Source organism: Elephantulus edwardii, unplaced genomic scaffold (assembly GCF_000299155.1).
Source record: "Elephantulus edwardii isolate Elephantulus edwardi_28Jun2011 unplaced genomic scaffold, EleEdw1.0 scaffold00002, whole genome shotgun sequence".
Lineage (NCBI taxonomy): Eukaryota > Metazoa > Chordata > Mammalia > Macroscelidea > Macroscelididae > Elephantulus > Elephantulus edwardii.
The window spans coordinates 4,411,614-4,431,847 of NW_006399752.1; the positions used below are offsets into that span (position 1 = coordinate 4,411,614).

The following is a 20,234-nucleotide window of genomic DNA, read 5'->3' on the forward strand; positions in this document are numbered from 1 at the left end:
ATTGAATTGGAACTGACCCATAGCTGACTCTCCAGCGGGATTTCAGAGAAAGGGTATAAATCACAAGGGAGATTGTTTATCCTTCTCCTGTGGAGTAGCTGGTGGATTTGAACCATGTGCCTTTGGGATTGTAACAGTTTCTTACCACCAGGTCACCAGAATGCCCCCCTCCCCCCCCCACACACACATGCATTTTTCCTCATCCTTTACATAATTGTCTCAGTGAACTCAAGTTTGAACTGCCTCATAACTGACTTTGCCTTGAGTATATAAACCTAAAGATATAAGATATAAATTGCATATGATAGAAAGAGAATAGAAGCCTTTGAGCTGTGGTGCTGGAAAAGAGTCCTGAATATACCATGGACTGCTAGGAGAACAAACAGGTCCACCCTGGTGTGGGTGAAACTGGGCTCCTTGGAGAAAAGGATTCTGAAGCTTTGTCTAACATACTTTGGACATGTTGCAAGGAGGTACCAGTCCTTGGAGAAGGACATCATGTTTAGGAGGGTAGAGAAACTGCACAAGAGAGGAAGACCCTCTATGAAGGTGGATAGATTCAGTGATTGGAATAATAGGGGTAGGTGTGTCAGAGATAGTAAGGTTGACACAGGATAAAACAGGGTTTAGGGCTCTTGTACATAAGGTTGCTATGAGTTGTAAGTGACTCAACGACACGTAACAACAATAACCATACCACAGCTCCTTCACAGTGTCCATACATTGTATAGTATATGTAAGATACAGATATATTTATATTTATTGTTGTTGTTATATGTCATTGAGTCAGAACAGACTTACAGCTAATTTTCCAGCAAGTTTTCAGAGGCTATAAATCACACAAGAGGAGATTGCCTATCTTTCTCCAATGGAGTAGCTAATGGATTTGAACTGCCTGCCTTTGGATTGGCAGCTTAAATCTTTGCCATTAAGCCACCAGAGCTTTCCAGCATATATGTGTATAAGAAAGTACAGTTTATATACACACAGATGTATATAAACTGAATTTTCTTACTTGAAATACTTTTGGAGACATTGTTATATATTATCAGAAAGAAAAAAACACACGAATAATAGCAGAGGCTAGGATCAGACTTATTTATACACTCAGAATGTTACACACATATATAGAAGACACTACCAATGGGATGGGCAGGATGAAAGGCATTTGAACTAAGCACCTAGGATTAAACAGAAGGTGATAAGGCCAACGACATGTGGCAAGAATATATTGACTAGAAAATGTTGAAGTGTTTTTTTTTCATATTTAGGCAGAGTTTTACGGAGACAACAAAATAATTTCCAGTATAGAAAACTGCTGAGATTCTGGAACGAAAAATGGAAGGGTTTTGTTTGTTTTTGGTTTTTTTTTGTTGTTGTTGTTAGTTCTGGTTTTTTTAGATTTGAGCACTAAATTTAAGGAGCCTGGAGAAGTTTTGAATAGGATCTTTGGGGAGTGTGTCATGTGGAGTGGACATGAGAGGAGGTGTCACTGAGGGTGACAGGGACACATTTTCAATGGGTTGTGACTGCCTCCAGCAATGAGCAGAAATTATAAGTGGAGTCAGTAAATACGGGCCTAGTGAGGCAAGGATGTTGAGAGCCCAGACCTGATCGGAGTGCAGGGCAGGCAGCAAACCTCAGGGGCCAGGGCTCTGAGTATCACTGCCACGGCAGCTTTTGGAAGAGAAATGATGAGCTGGAGGATCCAAAGCAAGTGAAAAATTAGAGGAGAAGAAACATGTTTCCAGGAGAAAAGCAGAGGGAAAATGAGAAGGTGGAAGAGACACATTTGGAGTCAGGCTGTGAATCTTAGGAGTGGTGATCTTAGAGAAAATGTCCTCATCATGAACGTGATTCAAATAAACCTTCCATGATGATGAAAATCAAGAGAGTAGATGGAGTGAGCAGTGAGAAGAATGGGGCAAGATAGAAAAGCCAAGACATTTTATAAAGCTTGAGCCATTTCTTTACCCATGTACCTTTAAAACTTTCGGTAGGTGTGGAGAAGCATGCAGCATATGATAAAATTACTAGATAAAATTCCTGAAAAAAGAAGCTTTATCTTTAAGGTGCCACAACATTTGGACGGCTTGTATTGACTGGTCTTGATTTTGCTAGGATTATTTCAGTGATATGTGATGATATGGCCTTTCAGGTGGACATGGTTCAGGTCTGTTGTTCAGAGTGTAGTCATGGGTCATATTAAACTGAACAGCACCTAAAACGGCAACAACAATGTAGGTGAACTAGTTAGCCAAGAGGAAGGATGTTTTCTCAGCTGATATCCAGGATATATTTAAAATTCAGAATGCATTTAAAGCACTTGTTTTAATTAAGGTTGTGAGCACATTCAGAAAAATAAAGGTAAAACGTACCTCTTAAAATTACTCATCCAATGGAGAACCAGCCTTATAAATTTTGTAAACACACACCTTTGTATCATTTCGCAGATTCCATGAGGATTGAAGAGCTCCTGAGTCTAAATGAAATGTCTCTTCAGAACAAGTATCAACTTCTGGTAGTGAATATTTACTAGCTGCTCTAACATTTTTATTGATACATGGGAAAGTGGAAATTGGATTCACTATTTTTGAGCTCATTAAAGTCACAAGAACATTCCTGTGTGAATTATTCTGAGCATTTGGTCAATATAAATTAAAAACATGCAGTTCTCTTTTTACAAAGGCCACCTGTTTTTGATAGGTTCTACATAAATCCATTGCCATTAATAAGTTCTGATGCATCAGAACTCCATGTGAGTGAGAGTAGAAATCCACGACTCAGGGTTTTCAGTGGCTGCAGTTTTATGACAGTGGATCACCAGGCCTTTGTTTTATGGCTCTGATTCAAATGGCAAGCCTTTTGGTTAGAAGTTGAGAGCCAACAATTTCTGCCATGTGCTGCAGCCTTCAGTTTTCAATGTAAACATTACCGCTTCAGGGAAGAATTTGCTGGCCCTCAGAACTCCATTGCCGTTCCCTGTCTTGCACTATGTGTTGTGCTTCTCTCTAACTGGCCCCTCACCATTCTTAACTAACTGTTGAGGGAATTGGTCTCCCCTTTAATCACGAGGTGATGTAGAAAACATATGTAAAAGCAAGAGTCTTGATTTGTATTTTCACTTCTGCTTCTCAACTATGGCTTGATTTTGAATCAAGTGGAATTGAAGGCTCCTTTCCTGTATGGTAAAAATGGGGCTGGGGGAGGGTGTTAAAGTAGGCGATTGCTAATATTATTCATAGCCGCATGATTCCACACTGCTCTGTATTTCTGGAATGGGTTCCTACACCAATGATATTAATAAGCTATTTAAAGGGAACAAATCAGCAATGGCATAGTGAATGGAAAAATTCATGCAAAAAGCAATTTCCCTTTGGCTGTTCCCACTATTATGCAGGGATCCCAGAGAGGTGAGGGACTGAATTGGAAATATGCATATATAGTATTTGGAACCCGAGGCATGACAATTCCCAGTGGGAAAACAGAATGATGAAAAAGGTAGAACTTGACAGAGGAGCAGGATTGACAGGTTTGGAGCCAACAGAAATCTTGTCCCCTTTTCAATTTAATTCAGTAGCGCAAGTATATGGATGTGTGACTATGTGCTTCCCTTTGCAGCCCTGCTCTTGGGAATTCTTTTAACATCAACTTCATTAGTTACAAAGGCAGCAATCCATATCCAATTTTCTTTTTTTGTGTCAGGATTGTTCATGTATAAACTAGGCTCCTTTGTTGGAAACATTTGCAATTAATCCTATAAACAAACAACAAAAAATGCAAATCTTCCACTGCCTGCCCTAGCCAACCCCAAAGACTCTGAGGCCTGACCATCATCCATTATACACAAAATTGAATTGAAATTCCCACTTTGGACCTAACCTAATTTTCAAGTGATAATAGGCACGGATTCCCAGAAGCACTCTATGTCTCTTGATAGTAACATTGCAATTTCCTTTCCTGGTAAATGTTTTAAATAAGATTTTAGCACCAAAGGAAATTAACCTTTAAATTAATTGTAATTATAAAATGCCATCACTGATTTTTGTCTTCAGCCTAATTACTTTCTATTATTTAAACAAACTGCACCTCCTGTGAGCTTTAAGTTTGTTTCTCTTTCAGGCCTTACTGCAAAGCCCCAACCAATCAGAGCAGAGACCTCTCCGAGAGTCTCCTGGTAAAGCAGCCTCATTTAAATGTCACACTGGACTGAGGGCTTGCCCCTGGATTGCTTATTTACAAGGCTGTCTGCAGGGCTGGCTCCTTCCAATGCTTTTGTTCTGCATACCTGTAGCCGCCCTTAGCAGTTTCTCAGTTATCCTGTAGTTAAAAAACGAGATAGCAAAGCCCAGCCTTCTGGTCCTATTAGAAGGCACTTCCAAAACAAAGGCACAACTGGAAGGAGTCAAGTGGGAGCTAGTCAACATCATTTATCAAAAGATTAACTTTGAATGGCCAGGATTCCTGGCGCATCTCTGACTTGGAGGGCTTTCGGAGAGTTGTTTCTGGTGCCAGCTTTTAGTCTGTCTTTCATTTATTTGTTCCTAGAGGAGAGAATGGGATCCCAGCAGAAGCTGCGCTGCAATACCAAAGGCATGTGGTTCAAATCCACCACCTGCTCCAGCAGAAGGATGGGCAAGCACCTCTGAAACCTCGCTGAAAGGTCAACTATGGGTCCTCTATTACTCCACGGCACTTAACAACATCATACCAACATTCTGGTGCTAAAGACACCCTGTTTTCAGACCTCTTAGCTGTACCCACATTTTCCCTGCTCATTCTATTATTATCAGTGCAGGAATTCGAGAGTCGCTGTCAGGATCAAGTGCAGAATACCTGTTATAAGTGGACTGGGTGTCTGTAGAATCAGAACAAGCAGCATAATTATAATGGGGAAAATTTTCTTTCAATCATTTTCGTGATGTCACCACTTCTTCCCGCTCGTATACTCTGCCTTTCTTTCCTATTGAGGCTAATTAAAAGGACTTGAATACTATGCTTTTGCTAGATAAGTTCAGTCCACCCAGCCACAAAACGTTCTCTGCATCAAGCGTCTCCTTTATCATACCACATTGTTAGCTCTACAAAGAATCTTTAGAAAAGAGATCCGGTTTCTTCAGAATCAACAGAGGATAGCGAACGAATCCGTCCTTTTCTTTCAAATTTTTGACTTGGGAATACCCTCTGTTGTTCGTAGGTGCTGTCAGAACCCCGCCCCCTGTCCAACAGAATGAAACCCTGCTGGATCCGGGCCATTCTCACGGTCTCTGCTGTGTTTAATCCCATTGCCCATGCCCCCTGTGATCATTCACCTCCCTGAGTCTTTGTTTTGCAGGACATAAATAGTGTTGTTAGGTTTCATCAAGCTTTCCATAACTCACAGTAGCACTGTGAACAACAGGGCAGAAACCTTGCCTTTTCCGGCACCATCCTGCTCTCTGTCAAGCCCAAGCCCCTTGTTGTAGTCACCGCAGCATCTAATCCATCTTGTTGAATGTCTGTCTTCCTTTCTTTTGTTGACCTTTTACCTTTTCCGGTGTGATATCTCTTTCTGTATGTAAGATGAAGTTTTACCCTCCTTGCTTTTACAGAGCACTCTGGCTGCATTTCCTTCAAGACAGATTTGCTTGTTCCCCTAGCAGTCCAGGATATATTCAATACTTTTCCCTAACATCACAATTCTAGTATTCAATTCATTTGAAGTCTATGAGGATATATCTTTGTGGGTGCGAAAATAAATAGTATTTTTCAATTTTAATCATATATGGAGAATATAATAACATACATAATGGAGGAAAAAAGAAAAATCACACAATATTGCTAAAGATTCTAACTCAACTTTGACCTGACCATCAAAATTTGAAATAAAGCTTACATACTTTCTTTTCAGTAACCACAAGAGGGAGTAATTGAATCATAGGTGGAAAAACAGATCTGTAAGCAGGAGTGGCATTCACTTCCTAAACAACATGCCTTCTGTGAACTTTGATAATTGTTGATAGTTGTAGAAGGACTTCAGGCCTTTTGTTCATAGGGCCACTATTAGTTGTGCTTCAAAGGCAATCAAAAACAACAGCAACAACCAGAGAATTAGGGAACTATGGTGACTGAATGGTAAAAAGCTGTGCTGCTATACCAAAGGCACGTAGTTCAAATCCACCAACTGCTCTGTAAGAGAAAGATGGGCAATCTCCTCTTGTGCGATTAAACCGCATGTGAAAACCCACTAGAGGGTGAGCTATGAGTTGGTTTCAACTCACTGATACATAAAAACTAATTTGGGAGGCAAGGTAAAGAGATAGATTACAAGTCTCATTATTAGGGGATGCTGCTGTCACTATTAGGTCTGAAAGAGGCTACTGAGAAAAGGCATTTCCAAATATATACCTGAGGTGTTGATTATCCATCTGGTCTTTTATTTTTTTTAAGTGATACCACACTTATCAATAATAACATCAACATAGAGAGCAGTTGGCCTAGTGGACAGAAAGTGATGCTACCAAGCCAAAGGTGGGCGACTTTTAATCCGTGGCCCTTGGGCCTGTTTTTCATTGTTTTTTGTCAAACATTCTTTCAGGTTGTATAGCCCTGGTGTGTCCAGCTGCCATACAGAGGTAACTTGTGGTTGCTGCAAAGCTGAACACTGACACTGAGGAGTCAAATGTGAGAATGGTTACCCATGGACAGCGTTTGGTGGAGTTCCCCAATTAAAATAAGCTTGGAAGGAAGAGTGGCATCCACTTCTGAAATAGCTTGCCTCCGGAAACCCTATGAACCTGGAGAAAGGATGAACGTCACACAAGTATTGAGGACTTTCGTCGCCTACGACTCAATGGCACTTAACAACAACAATCACCACATCTGGGGATTTTTCCCTCATAATTTTGCTTAGAAAAAGGGGGGAAATGCTTACTCTAAATGGCTACTTATATACTTAGAATATCCTATGATCTGAGGAGGTGTTACATTTCCTTAGTAGTTTATACATATAGCCCAAGAAATGTTTGTGAAGAGTTGAATGAGTGATTAAGTTATTTCCCACACGTTTATTGAGTTCTGCTCCACATTGGGGACTTGCTAGACACTGAGATTATCTTCTCTAGCAACAAGCCAGGTAGGTGTGGTTCTCAACAACATCCTAATTCTCTTCCCCAAGTGAAGTCGGTATGAACTGAATCAAGTGTCAGAAGTTCACAAAAGTTGTCTGTGACTTTGGCAAGTCATTGTCTTTATGAGTCTATAACATTAAGGTGTTGAAATAGAACAGTAGGCAGTAGTTTTCCATCATTTCAAACTCTACAAAGTTCTTAGAATAACATTTAAAATAGAAGCAATAGGCATAAAGTCAGAGGAATGCTCTGCCCTTGTACTCAAGTGAGAAGACACAGGTAATACTTCTTCCCTTCACCTTGGCCCCAGGATTGTTTTGCTGAGCACAACTCCGAGTGCAGAGGCATTCAAAGTCTGGAACGCCAGGCTTTAATAATGCATGATCCCACACGGAGATGTGGTAAGAAAGGACAAGTTTTATTTGCTAGGAAGCCGGCAGGTAGGGACAAGATGTTTTCACCAGTCACCATCAAAATTCTAAAACAAATGCTGTACATAAAGGCTAAAACACTAATGTTTTTGTGTACCGTCGCATTGAATACATAGCTGACCCTTCGATGGGTTTTCAGAGGCAGTTAATTGGACAGGAGGAGATTGTTTATCTTTCTCCCCCAGAGAAGCTGGTAGATTCAAACCATGGGCCATTGGGATTGCAGCACAGCTTCTTATCACTAAGCCACTAGGAACCACAAATACACTAAAGACTTTTGATAATTCTTTGATTGCTAGGGAATAATATTTGGTAAGCAAGACACGTCAAACACATCTTGAACTTGCACAGCTCTGTCTCTCAACTCGGCTCTTGGTCACCAGGCATCTTTTCTCAACTGCTAGTTGTCTCCTCTTCCCCATAGGTTAACTTTGATGAGCCATTTACGAGTAACAAGGAAAAGCAGCTCAGGTTATTATCAGTATATGCAAGCTAAACTTAACAACTGAGAAGGGAGAGGACTGGAGAGAGAAAAGGAAGGAGGAAGAGAGGGAGGGAGGAACAGAGGAATGAAGGAAGGAAAAGAAAGCCGAAGGCTGGCAGGCTGATTTAATTTTATTTGGTTGTCTGTATTTTTCCAATATTGTCTGAAGTAAACTGACATTATTTTGGAAACAGGTATTTTTCAAAAGGGGTATTGCTCCTTCCTGCCTTCACCCCTCCTCCAAGTGGGCGAGCTAGTGACTGCACTGGAAGCACTGTACCCAGACTCAGTGATCCTGACGAACCGAGGAATGATCAAAACATACAGAATAAAGTTCAATACATGGAGTGTAGGCCAGCAGGCTTTAGAAGAAAAATAAAACAAAAATAACAGAGCATTATTAGCCTCAGACAAGTGAATAATTTCCTGGGGTTTTCTTTTCAAGTGAGAGGCTATGAATCGATTGCGGCTTTTATCCCAAGGCCAGTGGATCTTGGATAATTCAGGACAGATTTCCATGCCTTTGTGCTTGGTGACTGGGTGCAAGTGTGTATATGCGTAGCTCCAGGGATTGGATTCTTTTTCCAATACTGTTTTAAAATAATTCCCCTTATGATGTTATTTTTTAGGATGACATTCCATATAGTTTCCTGGGTGATTTAATAATGGTTACAAATAAATTGAGTCTCTTTTAGAAAAGATACACATCTCTCGGTGGTGCAATTGGTTAACATACTTTTTAACTGAAAGGTTGGTGGTTCGAGGTCACCTAGAGTTACCTTCAGTCAAGTAAAAACACGAGAGAACACAGTTTTGCTGTGACACTCCTGGAGTCACGACTAGTTAGAATTGATTCCACAGTAACTGGTAAACTACAGGGTAAGGAATTGTGCTGCCAACCCAAAGACAGGCATTTTGAATCCACCAGCTGCTGCGTGGGAGAAAGATGAGCCTTCTTCTCCCACGTGATTTACAGCCTCTGAAAAATCTTCCAGAGGGTCAGCTCTGAGTCAGTTCTGTCTCAACAGCAGTGAGTAGAGTGAGAGAAGTATTTTACTGACTAAGAAGACTGGACCTTATTTACTAGATAATAAATGTTTTAGTTAAATTATTAAGCAAACAATTTAAAAGACAATTTAATAAAATAATGCAAAAATGTAAAAATAATGTAGTCATTTTTTAAAAGTCAAGGATCAGTGCTGTGTCCAACTGTTTTCTGACTTCCTTCTAATAGTAATATCTAACAACACTCATAAAACAGAGGCTAAGTTCTCAGTTTAATCACTGTAAGTGGGCCTGTGATTGCATGTTGCAGAAGAGATGAGAGGATTAAGTGAGAATAAAGAGCTGCAGTTATAATAAAAGGCACACCTGACCAGGAATCTTGGAGTGTTTTTATGACTTGCATAGGCTATTGTTAAAGAAAACAAAAAGGAAGAATAGAAGAGGCTGGAGGTCATACAGATATCTCAGCACGGCTGGAGGCAGATGATACAGGGAAGAGTCCTACCACAAAGATAGCATCTCCAGGGGTGCCTGCCCGCCTGGAGAAAGGCTTTTTTCCTCAGACATATCATTCTCTTTTCTTGAAAACTTTGCTGTGGCGGTTGGTCCATTTAAATAGGATTCAGCAGGCCAAGGTTCACTTTTGGAGCTGGGGTCTCTGACTTGTTATTCCCAAGGTGAAGAGCTATTCAATTAAAGGCAGACCACCCCACTGCAAGACAAGCTGACCAGAACACTTTCCTGTTGAGGAGCAGAGAGCAGGCCGACTTGCATGTCTGAAACTTCTTAGTCAAAGACATTTAATGCCTTACACGGTGCCTTATACGTCCAGGTGCCCAGGAGCCACATTGTGTGTGTGTGTGTACACATGGACATGTGTGTGCATACCTGTGCATGTATGTGCATACGTGTTCAGGTGTGCAAGAGAAAATCAGCATCTCCCTATTTAGGATCCCTGGTAAGAGTCGTCACATTTCCTTGTGGGCACAGCAGATGGCAGTGGTGTCCTGTTAGCTTATGCAGCCAGTTGGCCTGTCTTCCTGTGTCTCAGACTTATAAAACTAAAGGGTCAAGGATATAAATTTAAATATTCAGGCTTTTTTTACTGCCCAACACTACACGAAAGTACCTTAAAAACCTCCCAGTAATGAAACAGCTCTAGGAAAGTGAATGGATATGGCTTAAAAGGTGAATTGGAGATTGTACAATATTTTGCATATGAGGAAGGGCACTGAATTGTACATTTAGAAATAGCTAAAGTAGTATATTTGATTTTAATAGCATAAATGTATAACTTCCTCTAGTTCAATGATAAAGAACTCTTGTCACACAGTGTATTATTACCTGTTGAGGTGCTCACTGAATCCACCAGCTGCTCCCAGGGAGAAAGATGCACTATCTCCTCATTTACACCTCAGAAATCCAGTAGACAGTCTCTCTGGGTCTAAACTGACCCCTATAGCCGTGGATTTGTTTCTTAGGGTATTTAAATGATGATTTATTGTTCCATCATGATGCTTGAACTTTACTCAAGAAGCTTGAACCCTCTCCATAGCTCTCCAGGGGTTTCTAACTCTTTCTTCCTAGTTTCCCCTGATTTTCCTTGCTTATATGAAGCCTATGGTATCAGAACTGATCTTGTAGCTCAGAAACTTTTGTATTTATTTCAGAATTATTAAAGGACATATTTTATTTAATGGAGCTCTGGTGGCCTAATGACAAGGAGCTACATTGCAATTCTGAAGGTACACAGTTCGAATCCACCGGCTGCTCCATGGGAGAAGGATGGGCAATCTCCTCCCATGTGATTAACTGCCTCTGAAAACCCACCAGGGGGTCAGCTATGTGTCAGTTCTGACTTGACAGTACACTGGGGTGGTTCTGACTGGAAGATTCACAATATCAAGAACATACTTTATTCTTTAAGCTCCCTTGTTTCCATAGACCATTCTTAGAATAATATACTTTGAGACTAAGGTACATCTGATACAGACCATGGTCTTTGCAATCACTTGTTATGTATCAGAGAGTTGGACAATGACTAAGGAGAATAGGAGAATTGATGCCTTTGAGCTGTGGTGCTGGAGAAGAGGATTGAGGGTACCATGGACTGCTAGGAAAACAAACAGATTCATCCTGGAAGGAGTTAAACCAGGCGGCTCCCTGGAGGCAAGGATTCTGAGGCTCCATTTAACATACTTTGGACATGTTGGAAGGAGGGACCGGTCCTTGGAGAGGGACATCATGCTTGGTAGGGTGGGGGGGGACAGCACAGGAGGGGAAGGCCCTCTATGAGGTGGATTGATTCAGTGACTGGGGTAATTGGGATGGGAGTGTCAGAGACAGTGCAATTGGCACAGGACAAAGCAAAGTTTAGGGCTGTTGTACATAGGGTCACTAAAAGTCGCACGTGACTCGACAGCACGTAACAACAACAACAACAACAGAAACAAAACCATTCTGTGTTTCTTGTAAGGAAGGTTCTTTGAAACTGAAATGTGGCTAGCATACTTTGGTGTAAGCTTAAAAATTGGTTTTTCTGGCCATTTTTTGGTCCCCACTCTGATCTCCAGCTACCTTAACTGCAGACACATGGTATTGCAAATCATCAGCAGCTGTGGCACTAGGATAAGTGAGAGACTGCTTCCCACATTGAGCAGAAAGTCTTGAAGGAGAATGGAGCAAGACCCTGTTGATAGCAATACTCTCATGGCAATACTCTAGTTGTGGAGAGACTATGGCATTATGTGGAGAAACTGTAGCAAGTTATAGCCAGAGAAGCCCTAAGATAAAGGTCACAGTTAAAGGTTTTGCTGTTCTTGTCAAATGATGAAAGGAAAAGCTGAGTGCTGAACTGAAACCAGAATCTGTACTAGTTGAGGACCTAAACCTTGGAATTGCTGGGCTAAAAGCCTAGACTTGCCTTGGGTGATATTCTTTGGCTTTTCTACTGCCCAACTTACATCTCTAATAAACTGCACTCTTGGCACCACAACTATGAGTAAAGCTTGCAAATCAGCAACAGATGTTGAACCCAATGATTGGTGGAAAGAAGTACAGAAGCATAGGAGGTGGCGTGTCAACTAGCTATTTGCTGCTATGGATATTATTGATGGGGACAGTTTCCCTTTATGTAGCGGGTAGAAGTCAGACTTGGCCATCCCCATGTTACAACTACTTCTTTAACACACTTACTTCTGCTACTACACTCCTATCACTGTGCCCCACTGCATAAACATGGCAGGGAAACTAGACACATATAGACAAGCTTATGATTACATATATATTGACTATCTCTCAGATGTGAGGCTTTGTTTTTGAGAACCATTTTTCTCTTACTTTCACTAAGTTGAAATATTATTTGAGGATCAAAATAATTTTTTTGTAATAACCAGAAATTTGACAGAAATTTCAAATCTTTACTTTTGAGCCTAACCTTGGCAGTGATAATGGTCTAGCAGTTTTTGGAGATGAACATGCAAATAAATTACAAAGACAGTGCTATTTTGTGGGAAAGATGAAGCCAAAGCCCTCTACCTCAAAGGCACTCATATTTTTTACTACTGTATGTGAATGATAACGATAAATTAATCTCATTAGAAATATACATAGGTCACTGGACAGAGGATCAACTAAAGGCAGAATCTCCTTCAGGCTGTTTACTACAACTACAGACATCTAAGGGAATTATTAATCTAAGTGAATGTTGCTGTTGTGTACTGTTGAATTGGAACCAACCTATAGCTGACCCTCTGGTGGGTTTTCAGAGGCAGTTAACAGCACAGGAGGGGATTGTTCAACCGTCTCCTGTGGAACAGCTGGTGGATTTGAACTGTGTGTCTTTGGGATTGCAGTGCACCTTCTTACCAGTAGGCCACCAGAGCCAACTGAGAAATAAAACTAAAACTAAAATAAGAGAAGTCAGCTTGTGTTTCAGATTAACAAAAACGTGGGAAAGGTCTGGTAAAATGTACATAAAGAACATACACATTATTTTTTGTATTAGCAAAAGTTATCCAATGCTTTGGAGTTATATTTAGTCTTCTAAAAGATACTGGTGACTTTCAATTCCCTTAGGTTTAAATGGTTTTGGCAAGAACTTGATCAAGTTAGAATTATCAAAGGGCATTCATATTAAAGAAAGACTTGCTATTAAAATGCTTGGAAAACTGCTTATCAGGAAAAAAAGAATGCATTTAATGCAATGCACTTACAGTTGTTGATATGTAAATGTGCACTTAAAATTTTCAGTGTCATACTTATGTGGCTTAGGGATATTTTTTCTGAGCAACAGACGTTATGGAACTCATATTTCTGGGAACCCCTTTGACAGCTCAGTGTTCTTCTGCAGAGATATCTCTCTGTGATTTTTTTGTGCGCCAGTAGATAGTCTATGAGGATAAAAATATACTGGCTTGTTGTGAAATCTAATTGTAAAATATAAGGAAACTACAATTTTCATAGGAATATTAACTGCAGACTTTGCATTCATCAAGGCTTTGGCAAATAGAATAGTAATATGTGGATGACCTTATACACTTAAATGGAGTCCATATGTTCTAAAATTAATATATTTTATTATTCTTAACCTCTAAACAAACTTTTATGCATAAGACAAATACCAGAGATGTATCTTGTGCTTCCTTTAGTCGCCTTAAGCTTATCATGTCCTACTGAATTAACTGGCTTAATCCCACTTCCTAAACAATACATCTCTGGAAACTATGAACTTTGATAAATGATAATAATTATATAAAGGCTTTAGGCCTTTTGTTCATAGGGTCGCTATGAGTCATGCTCCACTTGACAGCAATTAACAACAACATCTTCCATAAGTGACATTTCCATCTATACATTTACCCTGATTTCCTCTTACATGAAATAAATATAACTATATGTTGTATATGTCCGATTGTGCATCACATATGTATATGATTTAAAATTTGCCTCTCAAAGTTAATCACATGATACAGACTCTTCTTTCCTAGTACAAAAGAGAAGACGCAACATTTACTTCCCTTTGCCTTCTTTCCCCTCAGACAATCCTGTAACTGAAAAAGAGATTCTCATCCTTCTTTTCTGTGCTGTTCCCAAACGGAACCATTATGAATAGTTTTGGAAACCAATGAAAACAATTCTAATCTCTATTTTTCCCCTTGGAATAAATATAGATTCAAAGGCAATTTCCTATATGAATATCCAGAACAAATTAAAGTACTTTCTAATCCTTCAATTACAGATTCTTAGGATCCTTGGTGACAGTATATATTATGTTGGGCTGCTAACTTAACACTTAACTAATCCGCCAGTGCCCCACTGGAGAATGATGGGCACTCTCACCTCGTAAACATTTACAGCCTCCAAAATGTGATGGAGAGTTGCCCAGGAGTCATAACTGACTTAGTAGCAGTGGGTTTAGACTGGTTTATTTAATATCCTTAGAGGACAAGGAAAAGGTAGAACCCTTCTACCTGACTTCCTTAGAAGATGAATCTAGAAAGTTCCATGGTCTAAATTATGGATTCAACACTGACACTCTATTAACATAGAGCTCTAGTTACTTATTTGTATAAAAGTAAGGGGCAATAGAAAATATTCACATTTAAGTCCCTGGAAAAAAAATTCCTTTAAGTAATTTGAAATCAGTTCCTATGAGAATTGTAAGAACTACTACAAATTGTTGACTGTTGAGACTTGTAATTCTGGGTGTAATGGAATAAATGTCAATACTTTGTTTAAATTATAATAGTCTGTAAAAACAGTGATGTTAACCACATTTTAAAATCCTTCTATCTTCATCTCCCTTATCAGAATCATCATCTTATGAATAGCTTTTTAAAGTGTCTTTAAATAAAAAGAAAGTAATATGCTTTCAGAACGGGTGCCTCCCCATTTCTTTAGCATACTGGGCACTTTTAGGAAAAACACCTTAGCCTTGATGAGCACAAAAAGTTGTGTCTTGTTCTAATGATGCTTTGGGAGATAATTGTCTGAGAAGTAGAGGCTAGGTAACAAAAAGGGAAAAGATGCTTTGTACTTGAAAGAAACATAATAGAGCTTTAATACTTACAGCTGTCCTCTTCTTCAGTTATACATTTCACAACATAGCAGGCGTAGATGAACCCTGCCAGCTGAAACAAAACAGAGGAGCTTTAGACAAGAGGCAAAATAAACAGAACAGGGTGGTGGGATTGGGGGAGGGTACTGTTTTTCAGAATCAGGCCTTCTTCTCAACCAGATTCAGTGCTCCCAGTTGCCTCATCAGACTGGGTCTGGACCCCCGTGTGGATTTGTGACTTAAGCGATGTTACCCTGCCTTATAAATAAATATATATACTTCTCTGTCTTTTTTGGTCCTGCATTTAAGTGCAAGATTTGTTCATTGCTTGAAAATCCAAAACAGTTTATATGAGGTGCAGTAGAAGAAAAACATTATAACCACTCATAAGTGAATTCACATTTGCATTTGTGCCAAGTGCATTCTAGGATTTCCCCCCAAGTCAGAGCCAAAATAAAAAATTGGATTCTCATTGATTATCAGAAAGCAAAGCTTTTGGAAGATAATATTTTACATATTTTGTCTGTATTTCATTGATTCTTGCAAGTAAGACCAAACTCTTAGATCTGTAAAAGGAACTGGGGCTAATGTATAAATAAAAGAACCTGCTACAGAAAAGTGATAGATGGCCACCTGTAAATAAAGAGTGTCTCAATGCAAGTAAGGAGTATCATCATTCATTGACTTCAGGGTTGCACACAAGCTTACCTATTTCTGAAACATACTATCAAACTGGCCCTGCAGCCAAGGGAGTTTTTGCTCATTGGTAGTTTGTAGTGTGTTGCACTACTAAACAAAAAAGGCTTTGTGTCTGCAGTGGTTCAAATCTACCAGTGACTATGAAGAAGGACAGACAGTCACCTTCCATTAAGATCTAGGGGTTGAAAAACCTGATGGAGGGTTTCTCCCTATGAGTCAGAACCAACTAACTTGAGGGCAGTAAGAAAGGAGCATAGCAAAGTCACTCGGTATCTATCCTATCATATTGAGTGATTTTGTGCCCTTTTTATAATGTTGCTGTTTGAGTCAAGTGAGAGCAAATTCACAGCTGACTCTTCAGAGGGTTCTCAGAGGCTGAGAACTGCACAAGGGGAGATCGACCATCTTTTATCTGGGGAGCAGTTTGTGCATTCCAACCATGTGCCTTTGGCTTGGTAGTGCAACTCTTTACCACGAGTCAACCAAGGCTCTGTGAGAATAACATTTTCATCAAATAATAACCATTGTTGTTGTTATTAGGTGCCATCAAGTAAAATATAACCCATAGTGACCCTATGAACAACTGATCTGAATCCTGTCCTACTTTGTGCCATCCTCGCACTTCTTGATACATTAGAGCCCATTCTATCAGTCACTGTGTCAATCCACCCGGTTGAGGGTGACCTTTGCTGACCCTCCACCTTTCTGAGAATCATGTCCCTCTCAAAGGAATAGCTCCTCCTAGGAACATGCCTTAAGTATATGAGGCGAAGCTTCATCTTTGCCTCCAGAGAGCACTCTGGCTACACCCTGTCCAAGACATAATTTGTTTGTTCTTTTGGCTCTCCTTGGGATGTTCAGCACCTTTCCCTAACACCACATTTCAAGGCATCAGTTCTTCCTCTGCCATTCTTATTCATTGCAGATGCATAGCAAGTGACTGGAAAGACTAAGGCCTATATCAGATGTACCTTAGTTCTCAAAATGACATCATTACTCTTCAGTAATTTGGACATGTCTCTAACTGCAGATTTTCCCAGTGCAATATGTCTCCTAAGTTCCTTACTATTGGTACGAAGTGAGTTAATGACCATTAGTTTAAGGAAGTAATTAATATTTACATTTCCTCAAAAATGAAGAATTAAGTTTTCTTAAAAAGAATGAGTATAGTTTAGGGAATTCCATAAAGGCATATTCTCATAACAATGCTGAAGATTATTTACAATATTCACACAGACTGTATACTGGTGCTGTGCGACAATATTTGGCAGGGGAAGGGGGCTTCAATCAGGGGACTAAACACAAAGAACTGCTAAGAAAAGTGAAGTGAAGCTATCTTTCTTCAGCTGACAGATAGAGGTCTTTCAGGAGCAGGTGAGTGGAAAACCTCCAGTGCAAAGGCACGACAACAGGTATTTATAGAGTGCAAAGCTATTTGGAGACAAAGAAGGATACATGTAAAGGGAATGTCAGAAATTCTCTAATTTGGGTCCAGCTAAAGGATGAATTCTGGTAGATTCTAGTGGGAGGAGATGAAATGGTGGTCATCAAGAGACAGAAAAGCAAGCAATAGTGACCATGACCACGGAGAAACAAATGGGTGAGAAAACCTATGCAATCATTTTGTAGGATTTTATGTATAAGTTGTGCATGAAAGGGAAAGTATAACATGCCCTTTTCCTTCCTCAGCCAAGCACCATACCTGACATAGTATATGTCAAAAAGACTATGAAAGCATCAGCTGTTTGATTAGGAAGAGTTAGTTTTCCTCTTTTTTTTTTTAAAATAACCTCTCTTGAACAATAGTCAATTTTTCTCTTAGAATTTTATGTTGCTATTGGCAGTAACAGCAGTGATAGTAATAACTATTTTCTTTGATACTAGAAGCATTGTTGTCTGTATGATAGTTTTTTAATAGGACTCTTGGAATACAGGTACCAGGTAAAAACTGGCTTCTCCTGTTTGGCTTCGTTGTTGTTGTATACCATAGAGTAGGAAGTGACCCATAGCTGACCCTCCAGCAGGTTTTCAGAGAAAGTTAATCACATAGAAGGAGACTGCCCATCCTCCCGTAGAGCAACTGGTGGCTCGAACAGCATACCTTTGGTATTGCAGCTCAGCTTTTTGCCACTGGGCTACCAGAGCTCCTCCTGCTTGGCTTTAGCAAACATTTTTATTAGACTAAATAAAATTATGCAGTGATTTGACCATTTTCATTGAGCTGGGAACTGTAGAGGCCATGCAACATTCTTCTATCTTTCAGCCACTCACTCCACATTCCTCAAAAGAAAACAAAACCAGATGCTCACATAAGGGAAACACTATTCACTCAGTAACACTCCCACCACCACCCAAAACACACATGGCTAATGCTGGCCATATATTGCTTTTCTGACGTTTCCTTGGGAATCTGTAAGAACCTCTCCTTTCCCCTTTCCTCAATAAGATCATGTAAATGTGTGTAAACATCTACAGAACAGTAAATAAAAAGTTTGGTTAAACCAAACACTCAGTTGGCCTAGTGGACAGAAAGCGATGCTATCAAGCCAAAGGTAAGTAATTTTAATCCGCGGCCCTCAGACCTGATTTTAATTGTTTTTGGTGAAACATTCTTCCAAGTGGTATAGCACTGGTCTGTTCATTTGCTGTACAGAGGTAACCTGTGGTTGCTGTGATGCTGAACACTGTGACACGGATGTGTCAAATGTGATAATGGTTACCCATGGTGGACCGGGTTTGGTGGAACTCCCTTATTAAAACAAGCTGGAAACAGGAGCGGCATCCACTTCTGAAATAGCTTGCCTCCGGAAACCCTATGAACCTGGAGAAACGATGAAAGTTTCACAAGTGTTCAGGTCTTTCGTTCACTGGGTCACTATAAGGCATCTACGACTTGACAGCACTTAACAACAACAACAAGAACAAGAACAACAACAAAACAAAAAAACAAACAAAAAACCCACAAAAACCAAACTACTTTTAAGGTTGAGATGTTTTTGAAGCAGATTACTAGGCTGTTCCTTCTCTGAACCCATAGAGATGGTCAAATCACTGCATGATGCGTCATACTGCATGATACTTTTTCTCATCAATTCCTAGATCTGGCTGTGGCTAGGCAAAGGGACTAAATTTGGTTAAATCTGTGTATTGATTCAGCTCTTCCTTGACATTAAGCTATTTCCCTGTCTAAATCTTATCGTTTTATCCTAGTTCATGTCTTCTCAATTTCAAATCATTGTTATTTGAATCATTTGTAAAGCAATTTTTCCCAAGCTGAAATAATTTCGTTTGGTTCTTACTCATCACTTCATTACTTGGAAATGAAAATCTAGGTAAAAACCATTGATAAATTCAGAGTTCAGGGCCAGTGAATTTAAACCTCTCATTAGATTCTGGATTATTAACTGCAGTCTCCCAGAATGCAGCCAAGGCATTCTATTCTGCTTACTCGTGATCTTTTAATTGTATTCGGTTGCATTCTTTAACTATCTGGGGAGCTCCTTTGATATAAAAGTAAATCCTGCTGCATTTCATTACAAAAGCTTGCTGATTAAGATAACTTTAGCTTTTAAATTGGTCACCTCTAAATACAAATGGAAAGGGGTTTGCCTTGAATGAGTCAAGATTCAGAAACCACTGTCATCTTCCCATTTTCATTAACCATGTAGGATTTTCCTCTAGTTTTTAACTCCCTAAGAGCAGTTTCGGAAGGTCTGGTAGCCTAGTGGGGAAGGAGTTGCCCTGCCAACCCAAAGACAGGCAGTTCACATTGAGTAGCTCAGGAGAAACATGAGGACTCCCCTCCTACGTGGTTCCTAGTCTCTGAAAACTCCCTGGAGGGTCATTTATGAGCCAGTTCTGATTCCATGACACATAGCAACAATAGCAATGTAGAAAATTTAGCCACAGAAAGTCATTTTTAGGAATTCTGAATGCCTTTTAGAATCTTTAACTCTGCTAATTTCTTGATCAGGGTTTCTCAGTCTCATCACTCTGGACATTTCTGAGTTGAATATCAGTTGCAGAGACTGTGCTTTAGGGGAGCTCTCTGGTGGTGTAGACCATAGGGAGCTGCACCTCTATCCCAAAGGCTGCTCCTCGTTGGTGGTTCAAATTCACAAGTTCTCCAAGGGACAAAGATGGATCATCTCTTTCCATGCACTTTATAGCCTTGAGGCCATTCAGGGTCAGCTATGGGACTATTCTGACTCAATAGCAAAGCACTGAGTTCTGTTTTGTATGTTTGCACTCCTGGTTTCTATTAGAGGTAAGTAGTCCTTTTCCCCTCCAGGATTGTTGTTGTTCTGTGCTGTTAAGTTGATTATGACTCGTTATGACCCTCTCTGAACAAGAACTCTGAACCTTGCCCTATCCTGAGCTAACCTCACTGTCTCTGACACACCTAACCCCATTGCAACAGTCACTGTGTCAATTCCTCTTATCCAGGA

General features: G+C 40.0%; 1 protein-coding gene across 1 annotated transcript in view; it reads right to left on the minus strand.

Annotated features, from left to right (window-relative positions):
- NKAIN2 (Na+/K+ transporting ATPase interacting 2) overlaps positions 1-20,234 on the minus strand; it is a 1,532,464-nt gene that overhangs the window by 5,130 nt on the left and 1,507,100 nt on the right. The window contains exon 5 of the mRNA XM_006878982.1: positions 15,100-15,160. Coding sequence (XP_006879044.1) covers positions 15,100-15,160 — 61 coding nt within the window. The remainder of the gene's footprint in view (positions 1-15,099; positions 15,161-20,234) is intronic.